Source organism: Tiliqua scincoides, chromosome 5, assembly GCF_035046505.1.
Source record: "Tiliqua scincoides isolate rTilSci1 chromosome 5, rTilSci1.hap2, whole genome shotgun sequence".
Taxonomy (NCBI): Eukaryota; Metazoa; Chordata; class Lepidosauria; order Squamata; family Scincidae; genus Tiliqua; species Tiliqua scincoides.
In genome coordinates this window covers 120,403,780-120,418,055 of record NC_089825.1, presented here as the reverse complement: position 1 = coordinate 120,418,055, position 14,276 = coordinate 120,403,780, and the positions used below count along the sequence as shown (strand labels likewise).

General features: G+C 48.8%; 1 protein-coding gene across 3 annotated transcripts in view; it reads right to left on the bottom strand.

Annotated features, from left to right (window-relative positions):
* The window catches only part of TTYH1 (tweety family member 1), a 74,789-nt gene that overhangs the window by 1,335 nt on the left and 59,178 nt on the right, over positions 1 to 14,276 (bottom strand). For 2 of the 3 annotated variants that reach the window (XM_066628121.1, XM_066628120.1), the window contains exons 9-13: positions 13,799 to 13,891; positions 13,563 to 13,655; positions 9,560 to 9,702; positions 6,286 to 6,334; positions 1,856 to 1,934 (exon numbers count right to left, since the gene is read on the bottom strand). In XM_066628121.1, the coding sequence (XP_066484218.1) occupies positions 1,896 to 1,934; positions 6,286 to 6,334; positions 9,560 to 9,702; positions 13,563 to 13,655; positions 13,799 to 13,891 (417 nt within the window). In that variant the 3' untranslated portion in view covers positions 1,856 to 1,895. Of the gene's footprint in view, positions 1 to 1,855; positions 1,935 to 6,142; positions 6,335 to 9,559; positions 9,703 to 13,562; positions 13,656 to 13,798; positions 13,892 to 14,276 lie in introns of all 3 variants that reach the window. The other variant, XM_066628119.1, reaches the window with a different exon arrangement.

Below are 14,276 nucleotides of genomic sequence, written 5' to 3'. Positions count from 1 at the left end.
ATAGTTACCCCATGCAGGTTCTATTGAACTAAGAAAGAGAGGAAAGATGGTGGTAGAGCAACTTAGGGCCCAATCCTATCCAATTTTCCAGTGCCAGTGCAACCATACCACTGAGGCATGCACTGCATCCTGTGGTGGAGAGGCAGTCACAGAGCCCTCCTCAATGCATGGGAACATTTGTTCCCCTACCTTGGAGCTGCATTGTGGCTCCATCGGTGCTGGAAAATTGGATAGGATTGGGCCCTTACTTGGCAAAGGAAAGCTCACAGGTGTAGTTCCTTCACACAAGCATTCTTGTGCTTCTGCTAAGTCTACTGCATCTGCCAGCAGCCGCCACAGTGCCAAACATAAAGCTTTTGCTGCTTGTTCTTTTTCTGGCAGAGCCCATCTGTTCTTACTCAGAGACCAGAATTTTTGAAATCTAAAGCTGGCAATGCTGTAGTTTATATTATGGCCACTAGATCTGTAGTAGCTTCCCTCCCCTTCCATTTTAGACTGCAACCTGGGTTGCAAAACAATAGGGGGTTGTCCCACACCCCTTGTGCCACACCATATAGCCCAGGACCCATGAGAAGGGAGTCCAGGGGGTAATTTATACCTGGGCCCAGTGTCAAAAAGGGGGTCCAGGAACCAAAGGAAGAGCCCCAGAAATTCTCTGGGATTTTATATTTTCTCATTTCACCCAGACTCACTGCCTGCGTGGAATGTTGGGACACTACCATGGACAGCTGCTGCCACAAGCCAGATGTGCAGGGCCAAACAATGCATACATAACACTCCTAACACTGGGTCAAATCTGGGAGGAAACTGGCCTGCTGCTCTTTGGCTTGTGGATCTGCTTACGATGAAGGACAGTCTAGCAGCTCAGGGACACAGCTGCAGGACTACGGTTGCTGCAGTAGTTTTGGTACGCAGAGGACACTTTCAATTCTATAAATAAGATGATGCTAATTTTCTGCAATGATTTTCTACATTTAAAAGATTTTAGAGAGAAGGGCAGCCCAATCCTGAGTTGCCCGGTGTGCAGAGCTGCAGTGTTGCCGAAAATGGCTGCCGCTGCATCCTGCATGCTCCAGGTAGCAGCCGCCTCCTCCTTGGGAGAAGGGGACTTTTGTCTCCTTCCCCTGGGTAAACCGAGTAGCCCCACAATAGGGCTACTCAATTCTACACTGACCCAAAGTTCAGTGGCCAGCCCGACATGGAGGCTCTGGATCCCGTGGGGCAAAGCTCCACTGGTCCCGCCTCCCTCCCATCCCGCTCCCCCCGGCACGCCTCCTTTCCACCCTCTCCCTGCCCTTCCTCTGCCTCCCCCCGCCCCAGAACGCCTCCTCCCTGCCTCCCTCTGTGCCCCACCTACCTCTCTGCTGCTTGGCGGTTTGCACGACCACCAAGCAGCAGAGCTCTGGTGCTCCACTGGTGCTAGCACTGGCAGACCACCTGCACTAAGGCCTGCAAAGGTGCCTTATGGCACGTTTGCAACAGTGCGTGCCAGAGGTGAGCCAGTGCGTGAAGACTAGGATTGGGCCCTTAGAAGTGTGTTTGGTTTTCCATATTATTGTATCTAGCCGCTGACACTGTGTGGGCAGGTAGACCTGGGCTTCGCATTGGGAAGTGCAGTAGACCTGGGCTCCAAAGATTTTCCGGCTGTTGCCACCCTCCTCCTGCCCTACGTGGCCTCTCCCCACTCCCATTTTGCCCGCCCCTGTTGCCACCCTCCCTGGCGCTTTTTCACCCTCTCCCCTCCACTTTAGGAAGGGGCCCAAAAGAAACTTTGTACGCCCCGATTAAATTCCTCTTGGAGGCCCTGATGTAGCCAGTGGGCCTCCAAGTCATGGCTCAGAGGAGTCCAACTTACCGAAGGGGGCGGGGAATGGCGATCGATGAAGGGGACACTCTCAAATCGAGGACTGCCACTGTACGAAGCGCTTTGACTCCTGCAAGCGACACGGACAAGGAAGCTGATCATGTGTCCCCCTTCCCCAAACCACCACTCCAGATCCGAGTGCCAGACACAACCAGAGATACTTGAAGCCTCTGCCTTGTTCATTGTTCAGTGGTTTCCAAACAACCCTTTTGGAGATCTCTCTCCATGCGGTCGTTAATAAGATTCTTGGTTCATTTCGATCAGATGACAGGAAGCCATAGACTCAATAATGATTTAACTAAGGGGCAGTTTAACTAAGAGGCAACTGTCTGAGCTGTGGATCTGCTCTGCAGGATGCAGGAGTGAGTGTACTTCCTCCTTTACCATGCACATAAAGTCATGTCTTATACAAGGCTGCCATGTGTAGACATGGCACACACAGAGGCCCCTTTTTTTTTACCTCAAGAAGAAAAATGGGGGAGAAGAATCAAACAAATCACACCGCCTGTGTGAAGAATCCTTTCTATGGAGACGTTCCATTAGAGGTTGTCATATATGTGTGTGTGTAGGTTGGTGGGGATGGGTGGGAATGTGCAGCCTCCAACCACCCCAAGGGGATCCACAGCCAAGGAAATGTATCTGCCTGGCTGGCCTAAAATGAATCTAGATATATTGATAAATGAATGAATAAATAAATAAGGGCGCAATCCTAACCCACTTTCCAGCACCGACATAAGGGCAATGCAGCTCCTAGGTAAGGAAACAAACATTCCCCTACTTTGAGGAGGTCTCCGTGAGTGCCCCCCAACTGCAGGATGCAGCACACGTCCCATTGGCATAGTTATACCAATGCTGGAAAGTGGGTTAGGATTTGGGCCTAAATCCTCTCCCTGGTGCTAGGGACATATTCTGATCTCAATCTCCCACCAAAGGGTAGAGCATTAAGAAAACAATACCTAAAGGGGGGGGGGAATTGAAAAAAGAAACAACACATTGATTTGAATGCCCTCCAAAATTGACCTTGGCTTGGGAAGCTTTGGGAGAGAAGCTGAAGAGTCAGCACCTGAGAAACGTATTCAGTTGTGGCATGGATTGAAGGGGTCTCAGTGTCATTTCCAGAGAAGCCTCCCTAAAACAGTATGTGGAAAAGTCTTATCTTGGGATAGATGGGCTGATGGCCAGCACAGGTCCTGAATCCAAACTGCTGTGCAAAAATAAGGGGAGGGGAGCTCATTGGGACTCGTTGGCTAACAGTTTCAGGGACAGGACAGAAATGGGAATGGGGGAATGAGACACAGAAGGGGACAGGCAAGGGAAGAAAACAGCATGAATCAGGATCCCACACACGTGCAGAATTGCTCAAGGAGGGTGGGGCAGTGGAAAACTAAATTGGTGACTCCTGGGTACCAGTTTGAGTGTGGGGGGGGGGCAAAGTCCCACCAGTAAGAACAGTGTGTGGTGTCTATGTTAAAGAGTGTTACATGGAAGCCCAGGGAGACCCATGGCCAAATCACTGGCTGATCCTGGACCAGCCACTCTCTCAGTTTTACCTCCTTCCCAGGTGGTTGTAAAGTTAACAGGCTGATGGTAAGAAGAAAGGACCTGGTCTGCTGCCCTGAACTGTCTGTGGGGCTGGCAGGATTAAAAATGTCACACACATGGCAAACCAAAGGAGGATGCCCCTTCCTCCTTTGATCAACAAGTCAAGAACCAGTTCAAGATTTATTTCAACGGCTTCCCCCTTCCTTCTCTGTCCACAAACCTCGCTCTACCTCAATTCTTCCCAGCACCCCGAGCAAAGTGGAGAAATGCGTGACATTTTCCTAGGAAGGGTGAGGGGAGCAAACAGAGCCAAGGTGGAATAGTATATTTTCTCTGCTTTTGGAAGACAGGTAGCAAAAAGCACAAGAAAGTCTGACTGCAGGTGATCATGAAACCACCCACACTGCCTACATCAGTATTGCAAGTACAAACAATACCTTTTTTTTTTTTTTTTTGGTATTACATTCCCCCACCCCCACAAAGGGAATAACAGTGGAAGTCACTGACAAGGAGAAGTCACTGACAGTTCTTGGGGAAAACAAACACAAAAACTTTTTGTTTGGAAAAGTGATAAGACTTCAAGGAAGTGCGCCTTCATTTTCAGCCCACTCCTTGTGCATTTTTACTGTCCAAGTATGGAAGTGCAGCGCTGACAAGTAATCTCAAGATGCTTAAATGTTGACAGGGTACAAGCAGATTGGTCTGAATGTAGTTTAACTTGTTTTTTTTTTTTCCTGAAATACGCATGGAAGAACTTGTAGCTTTGCAAAAGCGTGAAGGATTCCACAGTTGCTTCCATGCTAGCAGTTTGCTCTAAAATCCGCACACCGTTAGTTCCATTGGGGGGAAGGAAGATGTACCTGTCTCCAGCACAGAGCCTTCTGTCGATCTGCACTGAATTGAGCTCAGAAGGAACTGGTTCTTTCTGTTTTAAGGAGATGTTGACTGTCCAGAAAGCTGATTGTCTGGCCCTTGTGAATAATCACAAAGCCATGTGTGTGTCTCCACACTACCCCATGGCTATGCTGATTGGCTCACTCTTATAGCAGTAACAAAATCCAATACTTAAAAAAAGGTGCAAATGAACATTTAAATAGATAAACATGCTGGATGCCTGAAAAAAAGTGTAAAAAGTCCAAAGTCTGCCAGAAGCATGGGAAGGGAGCTGAAAATATGCCTGTGATGAATGCCCTGTCCATCCGTCCCCCCATTTTTGGACACTTCTATTTCCCCAGAAGCTTCCGTGTTGGTTCAGCAGCCTAAAAGCTGTTGGGATGTGCTCCTGCAAGTGGTCTTTGTCCTTTGAAAATGCCATTCCCAAATAGCCATGTACTTGGGGTGCGTCTTGGTCCTTTTCTATGGCTGGGCTAGCCAAGCCTACCTACTGAGCTTGGCATGCACTCAAGACAAGTATGTCTTTCTAACTACAGTATTTCAGAAAAAAAACAAGCAAATTCAGACCAATTTGCTTATAGCCTATCAGCATCTGAGCAAGTGTACACTTGAGATACATGTCAGTGCTGTACTTCCATACTTGGACAATAAAAATGCACAAGGTGTGGGCTGAAAATGAAGGTGCTCCTGTCTGTCTAGGTCAGTAGTTCCCCACCTCTGGTTGAGTGCTTAAGGAGGGTAGTGACCCAACCAGGGACCCATAGGTGCTGTTCTTATGGCACTTCTGGGTTTCGCTGCCACAGCTGTTGAATACAGGTTAAAAAATCCTTTTTAACTTACCTGTGCTTGGCGGCAGTAGCGGCGGTGGCAGCGAAACCTGGAAGTGCCACATTAATGATACCTATGGGTCGCCAGTCCAGTCGCTATCCTCCTTTAAGGAGTAGCATTCCAAAAGTAAACATGAACACCTGGCCTGGGGGGTCATTAACCCCCCGGTTGGGGAAACACTGGTCTAGGTAAAGGGGTGAGATGGAATGGCCAGGTGGACCCCACTCATCCAAACAGCTAACATGATGACATCATTCATCTTAGGTTTCTTGAGTTCAAGCCCAAGGATGTTGGATGTGTTTTGTCAGGTCTGCTATTGGAAAGTGAAAGCACACCCAGTGACTCTCCAGTAAATGCAGGGATTGGGATTCCTAGAGCAACTGAAGCAGAGACCAATAAGGACTATGGATTTCTAGCCAGACGTATTTAGGGAATTAATTTTGCTTCCTTTGGTCCTTGCATTCCAAGCCAACCTGCAACCTTCACCAGTTTAGGGATGGCTTGAAGCTCTGGTATACTTTGCTCTACTTCAGTGGTTCCCAGCATTTTTTCACTTTCGTATCCCTTGGCAGCCCATTTCCACAAGACAATCAGTGCTTCCTGAATCAACTTCAGCTCTCTTGAAAATTATGGCCTGCCTCCAGTACACTTCACAAGGAAACAGAATATAGGATTGACATGCAAGAGTAACATAGGAGACATTTCCTGGAAAATGAATGAGCAATGAAGGTGGAGGAGAGAGGAACAAGAGGAATGAATGAATGAATGAATGAATGAATGAATGAGAGTACAATGGTAGAAAGGGTTGGAGGGAAAGGAGAGGAAAAGAGGAGGAAAAGGTATAAGGAGCACTCCGATGTTGGTTTGGGGGAGTCTGCCCTCCCTTCCCCCCACCACTCGCGCACTCAGCTTTGTGCCATTTCTGGCTGCTCCAAGCCCCTCCCGCCTCACAGGGGGCATCATGACCGAGCGCGCGGGGAGGGGGTTGGGAGGTGGTTGGTTGGGGCTACTCACATGTACTGTGAGACGGGGGCGTTGGAAATGGGGGGGGCTGAGAGGCGCAGGCTGCCACGGCTGCCCCAGCTTGAACAGTGGCTATAGGAGCCGGGCAGGGCGGGCCCAGCCCCCCCCGCGCGCACCATCGGCGGCCTACGTGCCTGGGGCGTGAAAGGGTCGTCGTCCTCCATGTCGTCGTAGTCCGAGTCCCTGCACAGGGTTGCAAGAAGGAAAGAATGAGGGACAAGGTTGGGGGAAGCCGCCCTGCCTGATGTGACTAGGAGACTATGGCCCAAAGGCTTCGGAAAACCCAGAAAAAGCCCAGAGCTCATTCTCTCCTAGATTCAGGATTCTCCATGTTCACTTGTCCTGTCACTGTTGCTTGTCTAACAAGGACATACAGCTAAGAACATGGCGGTTGGGGAGGCTACACTGCTCTTTCTAACTAAGAAACAGCCAGGCGATGGCATGGCAGCCGTGCACGCTCTCTCAAACCTGCTTTTAAAAAACTAGGGGGAGAAAAGACTGCCACACTATACAGTTGTGTGTGTCGCCCATATCCGTGGGGATTCCATTCCACTGCGGATACAGAAAATCGTGTCCCCCCACCCATTACCTTTGCTTTCCCTTAGAACTGCTTGGAGCAGGGATGCTTCTTGCCTAACAAAGGAACATTCTTGCTTCACTGAAGAATGTGACATGCTACAGGGAGTAGACAGTTCCTAACAGTTGCTAATGCCTGCAAATGGAGCTGTCATGCAAGTATAGTACAGAAGTCAGTTTAAAAAGCTGATGATTCTAATCAGTATGCAAGCACGCATTGGAGGTGCTACCGACAAAAGACCTTTGACTGCATCGGACGTTCAGCTGCTCTAGCTAGGACCAGCCTATCCATGAGGCCAACTGAGGGGCCGCCTCAGGCAGAAGATATGCAGGTGGTGCTCACCTCTGCCTGCCCATTCACCTCCACTGTTCCTCCTTTTAGTCCTTGAATTGGAAAAGGAAGATGAGGACAGAGCAGAAGAGGAAGTGCGGAGGAGAGGAGAGTGGTGAGCTAGAATGTCGCCCTAGCTCAACGCTCTAGCTCAGCACGCTCATCTCCTCCAACCTCCTCTTCTGCCCCGCCCCTCTTCCTTTTCCAGTCCAGGGAATGGGTGGAGCAGAGGTGGCCAGCATTTGGCTCGCCACCTCTGATGCCTGGAGGTCTTGGGTGTAGCGCAGATATTATGCAAATGTCCATCAGCCATACTCCCAAGACTGACGTTACAGTTCAACAGGCTGATGGTCATCAGCCTCCCCAGAAATATAATCCATCTTTCAGACATTGCTGTCTGCTTCAATGCTTCCACTCAGCAGCCCAGAAATTGCACAGGAAATTGTACCACATAAAAAAGTATTATAGAAGCTTTGTAAATGATCACTTGCCCAGTCACTTATGGAGAGTGACATTCATCTCTGGGCAACCAGATAGGAATACCAGGGGTAGAATGTGTGTTCTGCAGGCAGAAGAGTCTTTTGAATAGAGCAGGGCTGCAGAAAACCTACCTCAGGCTCTGAGGAGGAGAGAGGAATGGGCTTAGATGAGCCAGCTGTTTAACACCTTACATGTTACGTTGATAACATGCTCAGCCTGGATGAGCTTCAATTTTATTCTCTAAATAGAATGGGTGTGGAGAGGAATTCAGACTGGGACCTCAGGGAGGGTGGTTTTAACATCTTGCCTCTGCCAAAGTCGCAGTGTGCCCAAGATGGGAACCTTCCCTTGGCATCCAATGAGAGCGTCTTCCCAGGGCAAATTGGATCAGGACTGTGATGCGGGCAAAGAGTGAAAAATCCGTCCTCTAACACTGCAGTTCCAATCTGGATTCATGCCTCTCTGACTTGCATTTAGGGAGTAGAAATCAGGCTTTTTACTAATCTAAAGCAGCAGTTCCCAAACTGTGCTCCGTGGAGCACTTGGTGCTCCATGAAGCACCTTCACATGCTCCGCAAAGGGATTGGAAAGAAAATAAATAAAATAAAATGTGACAAGTTCCCAAAATTGCAAGTTTGTGCTTGAAATTGTGAATTTTGTTTGCTTGACAGTTTCAACTGCTTTAAATCGTTCGCCAATGTTTTGACTTACTTTATGCTTTTTGTTATTCTTCTTCATTTATGTAGTTGAGTAAGGGCGCAATCCTAACTGTCAGTTAGGCCAGCCCAAGTCCCTTGGGCCGGCCTGGGAGGGCCGCAAACGTGCCATAAAGCACGTTTGCGCCTCCTCGAAGGGAAGCCAGGCCGGCGCTCCGAGAAGTGCCAGTCTGCGGAGGCTGACAGATGCTTCCGTACCAGCTTCCCCTCCGGTGCTTTCCCCGCAGGGCCAACGCAAGTGAAAAAGGTAGGCATGGGGGGTGGGGAGGAGGAGAGAGGGAGGCATTCCTGGGTGGGGGGAGGGAGGGTGATGGGCGGGCCCGGGGGTGGGCAGGCGGGGAGCGGGAGGCGGGGCTGGGATCCTGCAGTTATAGTGGATCCCAACCCCCGTTCCCGGGGAGAACGGAGTGGCTTCAAGTCACTCCGCTCTCCTTGGACTTGCGCCACCTCAGGAGGTGGCGCAAGTCTGAAGAGACCCATAGGTACCAGCAGCCCATACCCAGGGGTAAGGGGAAGAGTTTCCCCTTGCCTCTGGCTAAGCCGCTTCTGGCCACAATCCTGTGCTGGATATAGCGCAAGCCTCCTGGTTTGCCTGTTCCAGCGCAAGTTAGGATTGCGCCCTAAGTTTCTTATTTCTCTGAAATCAGTGGAGAAAAATAACCTTCTGAATGTAACTGGAATTTAACATGCCCAACTGCTCAAAAATACCTTCCACTGTCAATACTGCTGTCATTTGTTTTAGTACCTATGTAAGCAAGAGGTGAAAATATCATCACCCTTATGGCAGACATGTAAAAACAAAATTTTGTTTTGAGAAAGCAATATTTAAAATTCCAATTTTTAATGACTTTCAATGGGAAAAATCAAGTTTAGATCAAAATGTAAGCTATTTAGAATTCAAAAAATAATTTGCGCTTTTGCTATACGGTAAAATATCGACTAACAACTTGAAAAATACAGTTAGGTAAAAACAGCCAAAAAATGCACATATGTGCCTTAGGCAAAAAGTTCCGTGATGAATTTTTATCCTAAAAAGTGCATCTCCATGACTCAGATAGTTTGGGAACAGCTGTTCTAAAATGTAATTTGGCTCTCAGTCTATAACACAAAGGTTCACAGGTTCAAGCTTTGCAGAAGTGGATCCTTTTGTTCTTTTTAAGCCAAAAAAAATGATCAATACGTGTGGGAGGTGATCAAGTGACAATTTGCAGGGGGTGGTGTTGGTGTTAGTTAATAATCCGTTGGGGCTTGTTGCAAACTTGTAAGACATTGGATGCTCCAGAGCTCAAGACGGTTACCACTCACCTGTTCTGGAACCTCTTCCAGGCACGGGGCAGGCTGCAGACAGCCGTGGTGAAGGAAAGGGCGGAGAGGAAGGAGAAGAGGAAGAGGAAGAGCAGCCCTTCCATGCCGTCATAGCACAGGCCTTTCAGGGCATCCACATAGTCCTAGGAGGCAGAGGAAGAGATGCACGCACAAGGTCAAGGGATGCAGCAGGCAGAATGCTGGATTCAGACTAAACTGTGGGGAGTGCATCTACCTAACTAGCTGGTTAGTAACTGACAGAGCCAAGGCATAAGAACATAAGAACAGCCCCACTGGATCAGGCCATAGGCCCATCTAGTCCAGCTTCCTGTATCTCACAGCGGTCCACCAAATGCCCCAGGGAGCACACCAGATAACGAGAGACCTCATCCTGGTGCCCTCCCTTGCATCTGGCATTCTGACGTAGCCCATTTCTAAAATCAGGAGGTTGCGCATACACCTCATGGCTTGCACCCCGTAATGGATTTTTCCTCTAGAAACTTGTCCAATCCCCTTTTAAAGGTGTCCAGGCCAGATGCCGTCACCACATCCTGTGGCAAGGCGTTCCACAGACCAACCACACGCTGAGTAAAGAAATATTTTCGCTTGTCTGTTCTAACTTTCCCAACACTCAATTTTAGTGGATGTCCCCTGGTTCTGGTGTTATGTGAGAGTGTAAAGAGCATCTCCCTATCCACTCTGTCCATCCCCTGCATAATTTTGTATGTCTCAATCATGTCCCCCCTCAGGCGTCTCTCTTCTAGGCTGAAGAGGCCCAAACGCCGTAGCCTTTCCTCGTAAGGAAAGGTTGCAGGACTGACCTGAGACTTCCAAGCACCTACAATGATGCCCCAAATGCTGTCCTACTTAGCAAGCAGTGCATCAGAGAAGAATTGAGTGAGAAGGGAAGTGTGGAGGAGAGGAGAGTAGTGGGCTACAGAATCTCCACCCTCCTTTCCTTCACACTTCCTCTTTCTTTCCATTCCCCTTTTCCTGTGGAATTCAGGGACTGGGGGGAGAAGAGGCAGAGGCAGGAAGTTGGATAGAGGCAGGTGCCCCTGCCAACCTGCTACCTGAGGCTTCGGTCAGCCTTGTGGATGGGCCGGCTCTGCATGGCTGCTGATTGGAAGGCCTCTTGTCTTCCGTTTCCAAATGCAGCCCCTGCAGCCCCCTTGCTTAGGGCATCAGTGGGAAAAGCAGCTACAATTCCAGGGTAAGGAGCTGCTAGATCAGGACCACAGTGGTTGTAGGGGTAGACTCAAAGCAGTCTTCAACTATTTGCTGAGTGGCCATTGGCAACCTTGAATATATATCTGGCTGAAAGACTGCAGTGGGGCATTTTGATGCGTCTTGGAGGGTAATAATTGATTTAGCAGTGCTTACAGTGCTGACCACATCAGTGGCATAGTTGGGGGGGTGGCACGGTAACTACTGCAGGCACTGCAATGCACCTTGTAAGTGCCCCACTCCCGCTTGCCGTCGGAGCCATTCTGGGCAGTGATAGCAATGCGCTGGTGACTGAGCATCAGTGCACTGCCATCACTGTCTGCAGTGGCTTTGACAGCAAATGGGAGGGGGTGCGCTTACACAGCACATTGTAGTGCCTGCAATACTTACTGCACCATCCCCTGGGCTATGTCACTGGACCATATTTTCAGGAGTCAGCTCCTGATGGTTTCCTTCCCCCCCCCTCCTTACAACATTCTTTTCACCAGAAAAAAATGAACAGTGCAATCCTATGCAGGTTTCTGTACAAGTAAGTCCCACTATATTAGGTAGGGCTGACTCCCAGTCTGAGCTTGTATCTGGGATAATACTACTGCCTTTAACATCAGGTGGCTTTCTGCCTCTGCCCTGGCAGCTTTCAAACTGCCGGTTCTCCCGTCTCCTGCCCTTTCTGGTCTCTCCACTCTGCCAGAAGGGGTGTCACTTTATCTTTGCTCTGATAGTTATCTCATCAGAAAACACACAGAGAGAGACTTCCCACTGTCAGACCTTCCCCCTATCCATTAGCTCTCACTGATGAAACATCAGTTGAGCATCTTGGTCTATTATCTAGCTGTAATTTACTCTGAACATTGTCAAGGGGCTACATATTGGTTCTTGGAATAGCTGCCAAGAAAGATGTTGGTCAAAATGTGGTTCAGTGCTTTGAAGGAAGTTTAATTTCGGTAGTTTTAAGTACATTAAGCTGATTTACTAGACTGGACAAATCTTTGGAGATACTGTGCAAGGAAGATGACAGCCACAATTTCAGTGCTGGGCTATTCATCTTGGAAGTAAATCCAACAGTGTTCAATGGGTCCTAGATAAGTTTGCATAGATCACAAGACATACAATGAAATCGACAAAAGGTCATAAATTGTTGCAATGTATGGACAGAGAGATTAGTAATTGCTATAGACCAAGTGTATGCTTTCTGCATAAACTTTGGGTTAGATCCAAGACTGCATTTGGCATTCATTAGGTTATTTCTGTTGTACCCTTACTTGAAGAGTTTAAAAGAGCACCCATGGTTCTCCCTTTTATCCTCACAACAAACTTGTGAAGTAGGTTAGGCTGAGAGGCAGTGACTGATCCAACCCTCCAACCCAGCAATTTTTTAACCACTGTGCTGCAGCACATTACTGTGCTGGAAATGCTCTGCAGGTGTACTGTGGGAGTTTGGGAGAAGGTCGCACATTAGTAGGGCCATTGGGGGATGTGAGCCCCCGACTGGCAGTGTGGTGCACCGTGTCAATTGTAAAAATTATGGATGGTGTGCATTGACAATTTTAGTGCCTTCTTAGTGCGCTTCGAGATGAAAAATTTTGAAAATCACTGCTCTAACCACTATAACATGTTGGCTTTCTGTGGTTTTTGCAATCATTACCACATTCACAGCAAGGCATTTACCCACACAGGATCACATGCTCCTCTCAATCCTGCCTCCTTCCTGCCCCACAAACTTTAGAAATTCTGGCTTTCTGCAAAGAAACAATTTTCCCACCTACCTCCCACTGTACCTCTCCCCAATATGTTGATAAATTAAAAGACAGAGTGGGCAAGCTCTCCCTGACCGGCCACATTGGTTGCTGGTTGGTTGGTTGGTTGGCAACCTTCAGTCTCAAAAGACTATGGTATAAGCCAGGGGTGCCCAAACCACGGCCCCGGGGCCACTTGCGGCCCTCAAGGACTCCAAATGCAGCCCTCAGAGAGCTCCCAGTCTCCAATGAGCCTCTGGCCCTTCGGGGACTTGCTGGGGCCCACACTGGCCAGACGCAACTGCTCTCAGCATGAGGGTGACTGTTTGACCTCTCGTGTGAGCTGTTGGATGAGGACTCCCTCCATTGCTTGCTGTTTCATGTCTGTGATGCAGCAGAGGCAGCAAAGGAAAGGCCAGCCTTGCTTTGTGCAAGGCCTTTTATAGGCCTTGAGCTATTGCAAGACCTTCATTCATTCATATAAGTTTATCTTTAATATATGTAAACTTTATGTAAACTTATGTAAATTTATTCAAATTTGAAATGTAAATTAATTATTTTCTTCCCTGGCCCCCCACACAGTGTCAGAGAGATGATGTGGCCCTCCTGTCAAAAACTTTGGACACCCCTGGTACAAGCCTACAGCACCCGGTATTCCCAGGCAGTCTCCCATCCAAGTTCTAACCAGGCCTGACCCTGCTTAGCTTCCAAGATCAGATGAGATTAGGCTGGTCAACTACACATACACATATTGCTTCCAGTTGCCTTGAAGCCCACAGTTCATTCTCCCTGTTTCCTTATGATACTTTGCTTGTGTACGTGGATGGAAATGCGCTCACATGTTTTGCCTGTATATACGGGCGAAAGTGTGTACACATGATGGCATCATAAGGAGACGTGCCGGGAAGACTGGGGTTCTCAAGGACAGGTGCAGCTGAGACAAGTCACAGGTTAAGGCAGGTTGGGAGGAGGTTTGGTAGGGTGGATAGAGAAGGCCTGTAGACCACCTTCTTGTGGAGGAACACGACTGGGCGAGGTACCTTGTGAAGTCCCCGGCAATTGAGCAGAGCGACCAGGTGGTGGAAATTGCTTTCTGTGGTGTTCAAAGTGCTCTGGATGGACAAGATGTTCTTCTGAAATTCAGAAAAGATGTGAGGAGGGAACCCAGGAATCCTGGCTCACAATCCTTCCCTGACCCACGTTTTAACTACGTCAAATCCCCATACCCCCCAAGAAGGCACAAGAGTCTGGGCTCCCAGCACCTCTCCCTACTGACCTCAGCTGCTGGAAACTGTGGGATGGCTTCTCGTTCCAATCCATACAACTGAGAATGTATGTTGGACAGTGCCCTCTGGCACATAGTGAGCCGCTGTAGGGGTGAGGGGTGATGGGAGAAAACACAAAGCACTTTGGATTAGAAAACCACGAACCAATAGCAAGAACTCCCAAAAGCCCTAATACCCACTGCCACACAAGTATGTCTGTGGACTGATGTCCCATCCTATTGGCACCTAGCCCAGCTGGAATGAGTGTTCCGGTGGTGTTAGGTGGCACATGGCCTCTCCAAAGCTCAGAATGCTGCCTGGAGCCTTTAGAACACAACTTCTGGTTTTTGGCAAAAACTGGAAGTTGTGTTAAAAAGGCTCCAGGCGGCACTTTGAGCCTCAGAGAGGCCGGGTGCAGCCTCTCTGAGACTCAGTAAGCCGCCTAGAGCCTTTAGAACGTGACTTCTGGTTTTCACCAGGTTTTGTGGT